The sequence below is a fragment of the Macrobrachium rosenbergii genome, chromosome 33 (genome assembly GCF_040412425.1).
Source record: "Macrobrachium rosenbergii isolate ZJJX-2024 chromosome 33, ASM4041242v1, whole genome shotgun sequence".
Classification (NCBI taxonomy): Eukaryota; Metazoa; Arthropoda; class Malacostraca; order Decapoda; family Palaemonidae; genus Macrobrachium; species Macrobrachium rosenbergii.
In genome coordinates, this window is record NC_089773.1 from 2,987,501 (window position 1) to 3,005,755 (window position 18,255).

The 18,255-nt window shown below is 39.1% G+C and overlaps 1 protein-coding gene across 1 annotated transcript in view; it reads left to right on the plus strand.

The window, feature by feature from the left end:
- The window catches only part of LOC136855803 (uncharacterized), a 199,556-nt gene that overhangs the window by 161,976 nt on the left and 19,325 nt on the right, over positions 1-18,255 (plus strand). Inside the window, exons 6-10 of the mRNA XM_067133159.1 lie at positions 313-5,935; positions 6,004-10,550; positions 11,947-11,982; positions 14,392-14,577; positions 16,542-16,684. Of these exons, the coding sequence (XP_066989260.1) occupies positions 313-5,935; positions 6,004-10,550; positions 11,947-11,982; positions 14,392-14,577; positions 16,542-16,684 (10,535 nt within the window). The remainder of the gene's footprint in view (positions 1-312; positions 5,936-6,003; positions 10,551-11,946; positions 11,983-14,391; positions 14,578-16,541; positions 16,685-18,255) is intronic.

An 18,255-nucleotide genomic window follows, 5' to 3' on the forward strand; every position in this document is an offset into this window, starting at 1 on the left:
ACACATTTTGAAATTGGATTTACAAAATAATGCTTGATGCCTTTCACAGTTGTGAATCAAACTATTATCATTCACCTCAGTTCGGCCTTAATTTGCACAATCATGCTAGAGCACCCACGTTATCATTTAAATTCTCTTGGTTGCTCACTGTTATCAATTTTCGTGAGCTGTTATCACTACTGCTTCTCTCGATGTTCTTTTATTTTTTAGCATATTCATTTGACCTTAAATGCCCACATTCATTTTACACAATCTGAAAATCACTACTCTTTCTAAATCCCATCACAACTGACCTTGACTGGTGACCAACAGAGAGAGTGAGAACGGTGCATGTTGATGCCACTGCGACGACTTCATTCACCCATGACCACCCGACTGGGCTGTTGAGTTCAACTGTTGGAACCTTCATCAACGATGGCACAACTTCAGAATATGTGACTCTGGTGCACGGCACAACTCAGTCCGGACAGTACACACAAGTGACATTAACATCATCTCGTGTTTTCTATGCCGTTCCATCTCGACTGATAGGCGCTAAGCCTGAGGGACTCGTATCCTCAGTGGTTCAGACACAAGTTAACAATGCAGCCAAGACACTCTTCACCAATAACTATGTACGCACACACATTGATGGGACTTACGTGGAACTTATTAACACAGTGACAGCTATTCACTCACCTTTATCCCTCTCCCCAACAGCCGCCTTCAGTTTCCCAATCCACGGAACCTTTACTGAAACAGCTGGAACTCAAAATGCAAAGCTGGAAGTAAGCTTAATAGATGGAGCCTTGAGTCCTCAAGCGGTCGAAAACAAAGTTGTAACGCTCATGGGAACGAAAGGACTCTTCATCAAGGATGGAGATTTCCACCCAACGACTTACAACGTCTTCACTGGATCGTACGTCAACGATGACCGAACTTACCTCTTCTTCTTCGGGAATACAGCGCTGCCTGAAGTTTCTGAAACCATCGGTGAAATTCATGCTACCCAGACATTACCCAAAGAAGTTGTTCTGAAAAAAGGTGGTGACCAAACAAAAATTTTAGTGGACATGGAGAAAGACTTAGAAGTTATAATGCCTTCCAAGAGCCTAACTATTGACTCAACCATAGCACCAGATATGTTAATGGGTGAAGGTCTTATCAATGGCCACCACATGGAAGGTGTTTTCATTGAGAGCTCTGAGGGTTTTGAGATGCAAGGGGCAAAGAGTGAAAGTTTAGAAACAAGTATGGTTACCATAACTATTGGTCGGCCAAACTCTCACACTCGTGTGGTAAAAGTAACCTCTGTATCCGAGCCAGAAGAGGTGACAGTTTTGAGTATGGAAGAAAAGCTTCATCAACTGAATGAGAAGGATAATGAAATAGATGGTTCTATTCATCTTGCAAGAATAGCACGTTTGACTGGAGATGAGATCATAGCAGATCTAAAACCATCACATCCTCGTAATATCAACTTGCCTACATTTACTATTAAAGAGGAAGGTGAAACTCTTGAAAAAGTTGTTGGAATTAACAAAAATATAGTGAAACCTGTGGCCACCACTGTTACTGAGAGAAATTCTGAACATAATGAACGTGAGGGGAAATCATTGGATGATATCCGTGCTCGATTTAATCTTGAAAATGGAGATGCTGATTCTGATCTCCCTACTGTTACTTATGTTGGCTTTGCAGACTTTACGACAACTATAGCCGGTACTGTTGTGGTGTTTACACCCCGCTCACAGTCCCCAAGCAAGTTCCTGAAGGCTGAGGTAACCAAAACAAAGAGTTCTCACCAGAAGACTAGTATCCTTGCTTCTTCGACAACTACTTCAACATTTAGTACCTCAGCTTCAACATTTAGTACTTTAACTTCAACATTTAGTACTTTAACTTCAACATTTAGTACTTTAACTTCAACATTTACTACTTTAACTTCAACACTTAGTACTTTAGCACCAAGACTGGCTCCTTCAACAAGTAGCAGTGAGGAAGTCATCATTGAGACCAGCGTTCTGCACAAACAAGATCATGAGGCTACAGTAAAAGCAGATGAAAGTACTCCAGAGAAGACCAGTGATGCATACTCAACTATTGTTACTCATCGATACAATTCTATTGACCCATACCCAACAGGACTTGTGTCATCAATTGGTGGTACAATTGTCAGTGATGATATGACTACTCTACTTACAACTTATGTATATGGAACTTATATCAATGGCCAATACGCACAAGTTGTTGAGAGCACATCGAGTATATTCTACCTTGTTTCTCGGTCTGCAACTACAGATATCCATGCTTCGAGTCCAGTCGAGTTTATGGCCAGTACAGAAATTCTAGATTTCTCTGAGCCCACAACTGAATTTTATGATTATTTGTATAATAATGATGAAGATGGTGCTGTAACAGAAGACTTGGTTCCTATTGTTGAAGATATTATTGACAATAATATTGGTCGCAGTGTTGCCTCTAGCCCAGGTCAACAGATGATCATTGATACACAAGATAAGAAAATTGATCCTGATGAGCCTGTTACCACACAACCATTAGAAGATTACTCAGTCTCTGTGTATACCTCTTACATTACATATTTCAGGGATGGACAGACAACAGTTTCTACTGCTTATGAATCTTCAACAATATATCTTCCATTCTTTGAAACTCAGGACTCTACGGTACCATTCAGTACCACAGAAGATACCATATCTTCTCACTCAACCCATTCAACTTATTTGACTACATTCACTTATTACACTACTCTTTTTGTTGACGGGGTTACAAAAGTATCCAGCCGCTTACAGGTCTATACAAAAACATCTGGATCTGTAGAAATAAAGCCAACATCATCACTAACCCTCGTTACTACTTCATCTGTAGCAGAGGATATTGCTGTGATTGAAAGTGTCCCATACGACGACTATGAATTTACTACAGAGTCACTAATTGAGTCCTTCACTGAATCTATATCTGAATCTATGTCCGAGTCGTCTACTGATTCCTCTGCTCAGGATGTTACTGAACCGCCAGGCGTGCCTCTTGACTCATCACTAGCACCTGATGAAGAAGTCAGTGCTGTATTTTTCCCACGTACCTACTACACAACGTTTACTTACTTTACAACTTATTATCGATCAGAGACTTCTACGATTGTGAGCAGTCTTGAAACTCTAACCAACATAGTAACAGATGTTAATGAGCATGAAAAGCACAAGTCTTTGACTCCAATTGTACCTACTTATCCCGTAACATATTATACAACTTACACTTACTGGACAACATTCTTTAAAGAAAATGAAACAGTCTCTACCAGCACTGAAAAGACTTTGTCTAGTGTTGCCATCCCATCTGTGAGTACGGGCATAATTGCAGCGGATGACTTTTTACTGCCAGTATTGCCTACCACCTCATCAGTGAGCACAGTGCAGACAACTCCAGCTATAACAACATTCTACACAACCTTTACATATTATACATCAACATATTTGCAGGATTCAACAATTGTCAACAGCAGACTGAAAACGATAACAAATGTTGTGACAGCAACCCCATCACTGGAATCAGATGTAACAGTTACTGAAGTTGAGGCAACGACTGAAAATAAGCCTTTCATTCTTACGGGGCCCAAATCTACAGGACTTTTATCGACCATTAGAGGCAGTACAGTTATTGATGGAACAACTACAGTATTTTCTACAAACATTATTGGAACAATAGTTGATGGGCTATATGCTCAAATCCAATCAACAACAAGTCATGTTATTCCCCCAACAACATCTACTCCATTTTTCATATTCCCAGTGACAACTACTGAAACTTCATCAAGTGATTCTCCATTCTTTATATTCCCTTCAGTGTCTGAGGATACTCTCACATCCACATCCAAGACAGAAAGTCCCTTCTTTGTGTTCCCTAGTGTTTCAGAGGAAAGTACTCTCACGTCCACATCTAAGACAGAAAGTCCCTTCTTTGTGTTCCCTAGTGTTTCAGAGGAAAATACTCTCACGTCCACATCTAAGACAGAAAGTCCCTTCTTTGTGTTCCCTAGTGTTTCAGAGGAAAGTACTCCCACGTCCACATCTAAGACAGAAAGTCCCTTCTTTGTGTTCCCTAGTGTTTCAGAGGAAAGTACTCAAACCTCCACATCGAAGACAGAAAGTCCCTTCTTTGTGTTCCCTAGTGTTTCAGAAGAAAGTGTCACATCCACATCTGAAACAAGTGTACCATTCTTTATATTCCCATCAACTACAGAAGAAACTTCCACATCAACAATAGAAAAAGAAGAGGACCTAATTCCAATAACAATAGAAGACGCAGTAGTCACAACTCAACCATCACTATTCATAACTCCTACACTTGATTCATCAATAAGTGAAACAACTACAGATATCTCAGAAACTCCTACAGCAACAGAAGCTCTCCCTGAGTTTGAGATTACTACTGATCAACCTGAAGATGAGGACAGTTTGCTTCCCTCAAGTGCACAGACTATACCACCAGGTATACCAACTTTCCCTAGTGGAAGCAGATTCCGTACTCATAAATCTAGTCGCCCTGATATATTTGCTTTTGCTAGACGTTCACCAACAAGAAGTAACCCATCAACAATTACAAGAGATGGAATAACACCAACAATAACTGCAACACCTGCTAATGGATCAGATGAAACTCTTACTCCATCAACAACTAGGCCATTTAGATTTGGTTTCATAAGTTCCTCTGGCACACGCTCTACCCCAACTTCATCTGTCAGGTTCAGATTCCAGTCATCAAAATTTGATTTACCAAATTCTGGACCCACTAGTTCTGCAGGATTTAGGAGACAAAGTTCTTCAGTATTTAGATTTGCTTCAAGCCCTACAAATACTTTTGCATTAACAAACACTCTTTCAAGTAACAGGTTTACAACCAAGACTTCATCAGTGTTCCCTGGAGCTAGGCCAAGCATTTTCCCCTCTAGTGTCATTCCAAAATCAATAGCTACAACAGAGTTTGAACTAGAATTTGAAGATGAAGAAGATTTCAATAATCCTGCAAGCACTTTAAGACCCTTCAGTTTCAGGAGGCCAAATAATCCTGGTTCTGCAGGAACTAGATCATCTGTTCCATTTGCACTCCTAGGTCGCCGTACAACAAAACCAGCAACTTCAAAAGCGGTACCTGCTGGTAGTAGATTTCAGGAGGCAATAAATAAGAAACCAGAGAAAACATTCACTCCTGCCATTGAAAGTGAAACAGAAAGCCCAGAAATAGAAGAACCAAATGCTGGTTCCCAACCAGCTCGTTTGAGTTTAGAAGAGCGCAGGCAAAATCGTTTTCGACAAAGCAGACCCAACTTATCAAAATTATTCCAGAGAAGAAACCCACTGAAAAAAGACCTAAATAATGAAGCAACAGAAGCTGAACCCTTATTTGTTGAAGTTGATGGTAGGCGTTTGACTCCAGAGGAGCTAGATGCCATACTTGCCGAAGAGATTGTGAGCAGAAAGAAACGACAAGCAGGAGAGTTTGGTGCAAGGACTACATCTAGAGGCACTGTAAGGGGGGGTGCAAGGCCGAGGGCAAACGCTGCTCCTCCCAGGGACCAGGGCAAAAGCCAAACCCCAAGCCAAAGCCCAACCCCAAACGCAAGAAGAAACTCCCGACAAACTTCACGTAGCTTGTCACCCTCCTCCCCTCGTAACAGTCCTAATTCACAATTTACGCTATCTAACAATCGAGCGAGGGCACCACCAAGTGATGAAACTAATAAAGAAAGTGAGAACAACTCGCAGCGTAGGTCTACTAGTCGCACTTCTCTCCCTCAACGTCCCTCATCATCTCGCACCAGAAATGTTGTTCCTTTAGGTAACATTCGAGGACGAGGTTTTCGAAGGCCATCAACAGACAATAACTTCCGTGCCTCAAGCAAGTTTGCTCCAACACGACCTACAAGTGGTCCAGTCAGGCGTCCTCGTCCAACATCAAATAATAATAATAATAATAATAATAATAAAATAATAATAATAATAATAGGGCTCCCCTTCGCCGCCCCAATGCAAACAAAAATACAAACACAAACACAAACACAAACCGCAATCGTGGAACAAACCCAATTGAAAATTTCAGAAACAAACCAACAACAGAGATTCCAACTGAGCCACCTAAAATATTTCCTAGTGATGATGGGGGATTCTTAATCCAAGATGAGTTAACTGTGACAAGGGAAGTGCCTGTAAAAGCTACCATTCCATTAGTAGAAGATGGTGTAACTGTTCAAAAGGAAGTAATTACTGCTTCTTACCAAACAGAAATAGTGCAGCCAGATCAAATAACCCAAACAGATATAGATGGCACTGTTAAACTCTTACTAAGTTCAGTTGAAGGAGCCAATGATGTAACTCATTACATTATTGAACCAACAGAGACTACCACAGTGACGTTTACTAAAACTTTTGTTGGTGGACGTCGAACATCAGTAGAACACATTCTACCTACTACGGCATACAACGTTGTAACTGTTACCAGAAGCAAAGGTGGGAGTGATCTTCAGCAACTCTTGCAACTCCTCTTGGGTCAGCAGCAACAACAAAATCCTTTGTTAGCAGCACTTGGGTTAGGGCAACAAGCTTCCAGTGAAGTGATCCATACACGATCTTATGTAACTACAGTTACCAATATGTTATCAACTGTCATTCCTGTAATTTTCCGTGGCAAAACTATAGAAACTACTGTTGTTGATGAGGAAGTTAATGTAATTACTGCCACTGAGCTGAGCACAGAGACAATCTTTGCACCTGCAAGCATATCTCCTTTCCAAAATCCAGGTTCTTTAAACCCGTTGTTACCCCTGTTTCTTCAGGGTCAGCTGCAACAGCAGTCTCCTCAGATCAGACCCACTCGTGAGCCATCTGTAGATACCCAAACAGTTAGTCCTCAACTACTGGAGCAGCTAATAAAACAACAGCAGCAGCTTAATGATGAAGAACCTCAAAAATTATCCAAAAGAGGAAAACCAGCAGAAACAATACCAAAGCCAGCACCAGTTGAAACATCAATTGTAACACTGTATGTATCAGGAAGAAGGCCAGGAGAGTTTTCAACACTTCTTTCAACAGTTACATTAGGTGATGAAGCCACACGTATAAAACGAGCTTCTCTTCACACGAAGAGTGTTCAGGCAACAGTTCTCCCACATTACATAGAAACAGATAAAGGTCTTTTTCAGTTACCAGAAACCTATGATGTAAATGACATGGACTGGTATATAATGTCTGCTATGAATGAGATAGATACTAGTGATATTAACAAAGTCACACCCAGTCTAGAATCTTTCCTTGGAACTCTAAGTTCAAAACAGAATGGTACACACTCTTTCAATTCTCATCCTTTTTTATGGGAGGGCACCGCTGAGTTAGCCCCACTCAGGCGGAATGTACGAAGTGCACAAAGGGGCAATGAAGAAGAAAATGCCCAAGCTTTAGGTCAGCCTTCTCGAGCACGTAAAATTAATGAAGGATCCCCTCAACAAATAATTGGTGGTGTAAATGCACGCCCAGTTCTTGGACAGTTTAATGTGCCTGGACGAAGATTCCAGAGTAGATTGATTTCTGAGCAGGTACAAAACCTCCAGCCTCCAACAACTTACTATACAACATTCACTTACTATACTACTTTAGTAGATGAAGTTGGCCATGAATTTGTTCAAAGTTCAGAAGAAACTATAACTCAGATAGCTACAAATGGCAATGTCCGATTTGATGACTTCACAAAAACTGCTGAAGGATCTTCCATTAGCTCTAAAGTACCAGTTCAAGCAAAATTTACTCTTGATGATGCAATTATTCCAGGTATGCCTCGGCCTGTACCAGATCCTGTTTTCCCTGAACCCCCACCACCCTTTGGTCCAATAATAAAGCATTTTGATGATGTTCAGCCTTTCCAGCCAGTTCCACAGCCATTTGTGCCCGAAGAGTTTAGAATTCATCCTGATAAAGAGTTAACAGAAACTGCACCCACTTCAAGCTCAGGAGAAACTACATCCTCAGGTAGACGAGTGCCACAAGATAGTATACCTCATTCACCTCAGTTGATAATTCAACCAGTAAGAGATAGAGAAGAGGAGCCAATAGCATTATCACAAAAACCTCGCCGTATTGTGCTTACAAGGAAACGTCCAGTGCAGACACCTGAGAACAATCCTTCCCAAATAAAGGAAAATAGCAGACCTATTAACCATTTCTCAGATAATACCAAAAAGGATGAACAGACACTAACTGATGAAGAGGCAGAAATTAAAATACAAGAAGCGCAAGGTCAAGTTCTCGATATACAGAAGGACAGTGTGTCTGAGCATGACATTGATAATGTAGAAACTTTACATTCTCCAGGTCCAGAAGGCAGAGAGAATCTTCAGAGTAACTTTAGGGAAAACAGACCTGGATCCCGGCAGCGAGTACGTGTCACTGTCACAAATCGACGTCCTATTTCTCCAGCACCTACTATAGAGTCTGAAGACACATTACCAGCTTCGACATCTGGTGGAAGAAGGAGAATAGTTGTAACAAGAAGACTTCCACAACCAACAGTAACTGCAAGCCGTTTGCACCCAATAGTAGCAACGGTTAGTACATATTACACAGTGTATTCATATCTGTATACTCTTTATGAAGGTTCAACTCCATTCTCAGTATCAACAAGGGAGGTTACAGTATCCAATGAGATTGAACCAACGGTTGTATCTGTGTTGCCTAAGTTTCAGACAGGAACTGCTGTTGGTGGATTTTACACCCTTGAGATGGGAGGGTCAACAGCAACTCTCGGAGAGCGTATTATAGACTCCCTGACAACACAAATTTTCCTTGCATCTGCAACACTAGTTGAACTCTCTCCAGAAGTTATAAGGCAAAATGCTGAAAATCTTAAACAGTCAGATGAAGAGACTCCTGACTCTGTTACGGAGAGTTCTACACATCATTCAGAAAGAACTCCTTCTCGTCTTCAGTCTTCTTTAGTTGAAACTGAACTTGATGCTCAGACAGATACGCCATTTTTGACAACTAGCACTTATAGAGCCACCAAAGCTAGAGGTCAAGTATCTCAGAGACAAAATGAAGGCTTACCATCAGTGGTCGAAACAACTGCAGTAGAAGAAACGGCAATTGAATCTTTAAGAAGAACTGCAGGTGTAAGAAACAGAGGCAGAGGCACAGTTAGGTTTGATGACATTCATCATAAGAGTAGGTTTACCATTACCAGAAGGCGGCCTGTTACTCCAACAACACTTGAACCAGCATTTATCTCAACACTGAAGTCAGTTGATCCAGCAGTACCAAGAGCTCCTGTGCGTCCACATGGCAGAATAGTGCAAACAGACACAACAAGAGAATCTGTAAACCTAGAAAACACTGAAGAAGAGGAAACACTTGACCTTCAGAGAGGCACTGATTTCCATGAGGAAGAGGAGATTACACATTCAGACAGACTTCCCTCTGATGTCCCCCTAGATGAATTTACTCAGCATGAGAAGGCAACAATACCTCTCTCTTCTTTACCACAAGCTGATGGAGATTCTCACACATCAACCATCCCTGAGGATGAAACTCTTTCTCCTTTAGATTCTGTAGATACCGAGGAAGCTATTATTGATGACACCGCAACTGAAAGCCCTCCTGCAGAGCTTCATGAGCCTTCACCAACACCAACTCGTCCTACTAGACCTCCACGAACATCATTACGTAGAGATGACATACCTATTATCAGACGTCCAGGATCAGAGAGACCTCAACGGCCTCGTCCATTTGTCACTCAAGAAATATTAACTACTTCATCCTCTGATGTGAAGGAACTTCATCCAACAGCCTCTTCAAAAGAAGAGCTTTCAGCTACTCAAACTTTGCCCTCAGAAGATTTAACAGAATCTCACACTGATGGTGATGATTATTATTATGATGATGACTATTATTATTATGATGATTATTATGGAGATGAACATGAAAACACTACAGAAACTCATGATGAATCACTATCAGAGACTTCAGGTGCCAAAAATGAGTCAACACCTGTTCCCTCAAAAACTGGTCCTAACTTCATACGACCAACACAACTCACAATCACTTCAAATTCCTTTGATATCATAGAAGCTTTAAAACGTGAGCGCACTTACACTCAGATTGTAGCGCCATCTCGCACAAGTGAATCTGGCCCTCGAACACGGACCCGGACACCAATTGAAACCCCAACAGATGTTCCATTGCCATCCAACGTTGTTTACAGCACTTATGCAACCACAACACTCCTCCCAATACTTGGTGGTGAGCATTCAATAACCCTCACCATACTGACATCCACCTTGGTCACCCTTGCTGAGGAGAAAGTCCATCTCATCACTAACTCACCAGAGTTATTCAACCCAGCGCTGGTCACTGGCACTACAGGCTCACCCTCTCTGTCTGTCCCTTCAATACTTGCACCCTCCATCACTTCTGAGTTGGGTGATACCCAGGCAGCAGATATAACACCTACCATCCCAATACCTGGTGGAGAAGAAGTTTCTCCTACTGTAGAGACTCAGTCTTCCAGAGGTAAGTTGCATGTAAGGTTATATGCCTCACACATGATAAGAGATTAACACTTGCTTTCACTATCAAATGTCCCAGCACTGCTAACATTTATGCTTTTTCTAATAAAAAGTATGTAACTTCCTGCTATTTTGTGCTTTATGTAACACTTTATTGCTTCCTGATCGATTTTTTCAAAGGTTATCTGATTAAGAAAAAGCTGATTCTTCTGAGGTTATATCTTCATAGCCTGTGTTTCTGAATTCGTTTAAATAAAGCAAAAGGCTTCAAAATTTTCTCATGTCATTTCTGAAGTTACGCACAGTCTTGCTTTATCTCAGACAGCTCAGATTTTTGTGTGTATGCAAATTAATCCTAACTGTCTTTTTCTAAGCTAGGCAGCCACTCCCTTGCATATCTCTACCATATAGAGTACCGTGTAGTTGCAAGCATTACATACTGGTCATTTATATTATCCAGACATATAAGTAAATAAATAAATTCAGTGTTATATTTTTACACTTGCAACTTAGCTTTGATGTAATTTGACCAAAAAAAATCTTCAGATCTGGATATTTCATTAATCTACTTCATCCTATTGAATCTGTATGGAGTGCAGTCAATGGAAGGGCTGACAGCATCGAGGAAAGACCATCTTTCCTGTTCTTGCATGATTTAGCTCAATACTATTCCCCAGCCCCAACCCCCACCACCCTCTGATTCAATAAACAGTCCCTTAGTGTCGTTCTTCTTCTTTCCTGTGCCCTTGTCTAACCTGTCTTCTGCAACGAACGGTTCTTAGTAAACAACTGTCCTTTGTGCCGCGCTTCGACTGTCAGTTTTAACCATTGTTGTGATTGTTATTCCACTATGGGAGGGCTGCCATACGAGTCCTTTTATGGCTTTCCATAGCTTCTTGCTCCCAGAGTCTCTGCCAAATAGCAAATGATGGCGAAATAAGTCTCATATGTTTCTGACCAGGCATTTGTGACTTAAAAGTTGCTACAAATAACAAAACGTTCCACATGGTGTAAGTCTGACGGCAAGAAGCTTAAAGATGTTTAAGATTGTAGGATGTGCATTTAAAGTATTCTAATCAAGTGAATGTGCATGTCCATTGTAGATTTGTTTTAATAACAATAATCAGTGTGTTAAAAGTAATGTACATATATGCACATGATCAAAACATGAGTGAATGCATTAAAACTAACCTCTTAACCATTTGTGATAAAATATGGTTTGTATAACATTTATCTTTAGATTTTTTATGCTGTAGCATTAGTTTATCAAGTCAAAACTGGATGAATTTTTGGAACTTGTGCTGAAATCTTGCTTATCTTTTTTTTAATGTCAATTTCTGTGAAATAAAGTATGTTGTCTATATCTTTATAAATACAATATATTGCACATATTTTCACAGCTTTTGGATTCCTCCCAGAAGCCTTCAGTGACCAAGGTGAGCATTTCATAGCTGTCTTAATTACCTATACTAATCTAGGAAAATTCATTATGTTAACATTATTTAATACAAGCCAGATGCCCTCAGTATACATTACACTTTTTTGTGGGGAAGATACTCAAAAACTATGACATGTATTTTAATCAAATGTAACTGGCAGGAACACGTTATCTTCAGTTACAACTATGGGAATTTTCAAGACCGTTCCTATTCCAGTTTTGGCAAATTCACTGGGAAAAGAAAAGTATCGGACCTTCAGTAACAAAATACTTTCTAATTCAACAACCATGCCTGATAATCTAGCTTTTCAAATTTCTTTTAGAGGTAAATCTGCAATTTGATACAGCTGATAGTTACGAGGGAATGTCACTGCTCGTGCCAGGCTGTAAGATCTGTTGGAAGTTTCACTCTTGCTTGATCCATATTAGAAGGCACTCTATAACCCTTGCAAGTATCACTGAATTTCCATCTTGTTTTTTGTATATTCATTCTCAGCGATGAGAGCCTGCGTTCCATTAATTTTACACAGCAAGGTTAATTTCTTTGGGTAACTACTGAGATGCGATAAAGATCTTGAGAGCATCTTAGCTCTCCCTTGGTTACATCTGGCTGGATAGTGTGTTAACCATGCAGTTCTAATAATATTAACAGCAACAGTATTGCTAGCAATAATGAATAATTTCTCGATGTTTGAAAAAGCGTTTTTCCAAATTTCGACACGTAGCCAGTTCTACTGATGGGTAAGTATATGGTATCACGTGGATTAGAATTTTTTTTGTTATCCCTTTTCACAGTTGCCATTATTACCATAGCAGTTTACCCAAAACTAACCGCGAGTTTTTGTAGACATGAATGATTTTTTCAGTGCATGGAAGCAAAAAAAATTAAAAAGAAATGTTCCCAGCTTCGTTATTAACAGAAATAGTGGCCATTGACTGATATTTTATCAGCAGTGTACTGGAATTTGATGTGATTACAGTAGATCATAGCCTGTTATTATGCTTTGTGATCATAACTCCTGATTATGACTGCCTTTAGACCGAGATTCTAAAGAGGCGACACCACCAGCATGTCCAGCTAGTGTCATGTTATCGGTCACAGAGTTCCCTCATATCCTCCCCCTCCCCCTTCACCAGATGTGGATGTTTCAAGATGATACCAACACAGTTTCTAACCCTGTCATTGCATATTGCATAATCCATTGCATCGTTTCATATACTAGCGAGAGGGTTATGGAAAAAATGCTACCTTATATTGAGCTTATCTTAGTTAATATCTCTTAAGTACTGGTGTTTTGGTGATGACATTTTGTTCTCATGAGCTCCCGAGAGATTACCCAGGCCAGTATATGGCCATCTTAATCTTACAATATCAGCAGCATCTGTCGGACTTTCTTGTTATTCATAATATTTTCCATTGTCATTCCGATACTCTTTATTAATTTTGTTAGTGTCATTTAACCTATTCCTCTTACCATGGAAGACAAAGCGTCATCACGAAAAAGCTGGAATGTTGACTGTTGATATTCTCTTGCCAGGCTTCGCCTCAAATCCTCGATGACTAGAAATCAAAACAAATCATTCTTCTTCATCTCGATTTACGCCGATATCTCAGGCAATGAAATGTGTATCTTTGTAACGTTCGTCATTCACCAGTGTCGTCTGAAAAGATTCAAACAAGACTATTTCCTTATAACTGCCGTAGAAAAATCTGATATTCTAAAAATTGTTAGCATTTTCGGGAAATCAGGAAAAGAGACCTTTGTTGAATTCGTGATTAAAACCACAAGGACATATTTCTAGTTCGAAATCATCGAGAAAGAGGGGAATACCTGGCAAGAACTAATTATTCTGCTTATCAAACGAGGTCAGACTGCACTTTTACACCTGAGTTGAGCTTAGGCATCTAAATGACTTGGGTATAAATTATTTAGCCTTGGAGTCTGATCTTTGACAGGTCATTGATTCTACCCCCAGCATTCCTATTAGAATCTGAAAGAAGAAAAAGTCTGAGCAAAAACTCTAAAGAAAATTATTTTCTTTGGCATTAGCTGATTAGCCTGAAGATTATCTACTTTGAAACATTATTGACAGCTAAAATCCTTATCCAGAATCTAAAAGTTTAAGGAATGAACGAATGGGCCCTTAAAATATAATATACCTGGAAAAAAAATTATTGATATTAGAGAGTTCAGTTTGAAGGGAGACCATAGTCACCAAAAGAAGCTCCCTCTCAACCCCTCCCCTCCCCCTCCCCTCTCCCCGCAAAAACCCCGAGTACTCAGCTGATACCTTCTCAGAATCTCAGAGTGAAAAAGCCAGTCTGCCCCTCGCGCGATAACTCGGGCTTCATGTGGTTTGGGCATTGGAATGCAAAAAAGCAAAGAGAGTCTCCTTGGTCATGCAGGCTCCTCTGGTCTTGGATCGGGTCGGGCGGTGGTAGGACAACCCGGGTCAAACCAGGTCAGCTCTCTGCAGTCCAGCCAGGCCGAACCTGGCGACCAGCATCGCCTGGGGGCCCGCTTCAGTGTCGGCGCCAGGCATAATTTAGCCACTAAAATCATGAGTAACGGAGTCGAGGTGATCGTTGCCGGTAAGTGCTGGAGGGCGGGGTGGTAGGGCGGGCCGTTGCAAAGACCTTTCCTTTCCCTAATTACTACAAGTCAATAAATGATCAGGTTAGGTGTGATTGAAGTCAGTAGTACGCAAGTTTGTTTTTTTGCTTCTTAACCATTTTCCATTCAATCTTTGCACCAGTTATCCAACGTTTTCTCTTTGTTTTGGAAAAGTTCAAGTTACCCAAAATCTGAAGTCCGTGACACCAATAAAGCCACTTCATATGAAGGACAGCAGCATACAAGAAGCAAGGAAACACGCCAGTATAACACTGCCTGAGAAAATGTTTACGAAAGATTGTATACAAGTTTATTTTGAGAATAGATTCGCGTGTCGTTTATATATCAGAATAGGTACATAACGACTAACAAAAAACTGTTTTGAAGAGATTAAAGGCGAAAATGAAAGTCAATCCAACTAAATTATGTAAAATTCAGAATCACTCAATAGGTGTGGCGTTAAATTTGAAACGTTTCAAACTATGTTATATGTTACAGGGTAATTTCAGCCTTCTTGCTAACATTCATGAACACTTTACATCGAACTGCATCTTCACTGCATGTTTCAGTATTTTGTAGCGGCTCTTAAATAGAATGCAGTATTTTGCAAAAGCACTTAGAGCACTTTTTAATAGAAAGCACATTCCCAGACTTTGCGTGAGAAAGTTCACTGTAGAATAAGAACTATGCATTTGATTTAGATCCAGTTTACTCAAAGTTTCTATTTGAAGATTCACCACCAAACCGAATGATTTCTTGCGAACCAGCTTAGCAATTGAAACCAAACTGATTTAGAGAGGGAACCTCAGGCATAGATGTATAGTGTATAAACGTCATATATATATATATATATATATATATATATATATATATATATATATATATATATATATATATATATATATATATATGTATATATATTATGTACATATAATACATATATATATATATATATATATATATATATATATATATGTGTGTGTGTGTGTGTGTGTGTGTGTGTGTGTATGTGTGTATATAGATATATATATAATATATATAATATATATATATATATATATATATATATATATATATATATATATATATATATTATATATATATACTGTATATATATATACATATATATTGTTAAGGTCATCCATCAGTGGTAAAGCTCTAGGCTCACATAGGTTCAAGAAGAAAGGTAAAATGGATGATAATATATATTATGAGTGTATGTGACTGTCTGTGTCTGTATGTTTAAATAGAAACAACTTCTTTAATGATATATAATTAGTGTGTTATTATAATGTAAATAATATCTCATTGTAATCAGTTATATATTTACAAAGTATCTGACAGATGTCCTAACTGAATAAGCATTAAAAAGTAAGCAGCAGTGTAGAGACAGAGATTGCTGTCATAGATAAGTGAATTTATTATTTTCGTGTTTGCCCTTGTGAACAGCCAAATGTAGCCATTGGTTGCTTCATCATTTGCACCAAATTACTCACTGGTTTTGCACTAACTGTAGCTGAGATTTTTTTGTTTTAACATATAATTATTGCTTTTACTAACTGTGCATATGCTGCTTGATACACTGTAGAATTTGTATTGCTACATTCACATGTATTTTGTGTTCATATATACATATATATATATATATATATATATATATATATATATATATATATATATATATATATATATATATATATATATATATTAGTTTTGTCACAAATTCACAAGTGAACATGTGACTTTTATATTTTCATGTATGTATGCATAAACACATGCACTAGCTGCACACTAGTTATGCGCCTCACAGTAGTGAAACACTGACCAATTTTACATTTTAATTCAGGTTTCCCTTTCACAGCCCCTTTTGTACATGTATATCCAGTTCCACGCTATCTATCTAACAAAACACTCTTCTTGTCTTTTCATCTGACAATTCTAGGAGATAAGAGCACCTCCACACTTCCGCCCGAACAAGTGATCACGAACAACTTTGAGAAGTTCCGACGACCCATCACCCTCCCACCTTCAACCCTCTCCGATCAGATGTTGCTCTTCTCGTCACCCAAACCGGATCATCCTAAAGTAAGACCCTACTGTATATACATATATATATGTTTAATTTTAAATCACAAAAAGGGTAAAAACGTGATGATTATATGAACAAAGTTACAGCCACAGAGGAAAATTGAAAGAATTGAGATGCTAAGTACTTTTGTCTTATTACCAAGACATGATCGCAGCAACTGTTACTGTGACCATGTCTTGGTAATAAGACAAAAGTATTTAGCATCTCAATTCTTTCAATTTTCCTTCGTCGCTGTGACTTTGTTCATATATATGTATATGTATGTATTAATGCTTGTATCTATATTTTACCTGGTGTTTATTTATATATGTTCAGTTGTTTGTTAATCACTGGTATTGAGGTTTTAGTCTCAAATGTACTTTACTATACTTCCCCATTTGTTTTTACTATTTAATTTTATTCCATAACGATGTGTGGACAAATTGAGGAACAATGATAACAAAAAGGGAGGTCTTACACAATGAAAGAAGTTTCTCCTGAAATGTAAAGTATCTGAATAGCATTAGATTAGTTATTTTCACAATTGATGGACTTTGGTGTGCTACTAATCCATCTGACAATACTAACGATCTTGCGGTTTCGCATTAGTTGAAATAACTTGTTTTAGTTTGTTAGTTTTTGTACATTAGCTAAAAGCACATCAGCTTTAACATAACAACTCAAGTACATGAATATGTACTAGCTCTTAGTTATTTAAAGCAAAATTAGCCATCAGCTCCCATACTTAACCTTAAATTAGAATAATCCTTCACCTAACTTCCACGTATGTAGATTATACATATTCAAAGACAGACAAATGTAATGAACGCTTTCTTATCTACAGCTATTTGCTATGTGACATGACTTCATTATTCTCTACTAACCCATACTACTGACAGATGAAAGCTGGTCCTGTGTTCTCCGAAACCAAGAAGACTTATTGTAATTCAGTTAGAGGCCGATCTCTTTCCCATGACTTTTCTGGACTGCACCGTCCACATAATCACACATCCCAGGTCCACACAGAGAATCCAGATGATGGCACTAAGAGTGGTACTATGCAAGGTCCCTCAGGGCAAAAACCTGATTGGCACGATAAGATGAGTCTGCTTCGCAATGCCACACTCAATGGAACACAGAGATCCCTTCCTAGCACAGGACGCTTGGAGATGCTCCTCTCTAGAAAAAATGCTTCAAAATATTCTGAAGTGGGTTCCAGATCTGTTGACAATAAGGTCTCTTTTGTACTGAAAGAAAACCTTCTGGAAGAAATGGAGGATCTAAGTCGCAAATCTAGGAGACAGTGGCCTGAGAATTTGCAGCATATAAACATGACCAAAGTGTTTTCATATCTGATTAGAAATTATCTGACAACCACGACTTACCTGACTAGACTGGTTGGCTCAGGAGACATGACCCGTTTTGTGACAAAGGCTAATCATGTGACTTATGACCTAGGTCGCCTCGTTCATCCTTTCACACCAAGTGTCACAGCGGAGGTAAAAAATTATTAGAAGTCAAAATCGTACATTTTTAGTAGCCTGCACTTTTGTCACCATGACTGATGCCATCACTCTGTGTTAAAGGA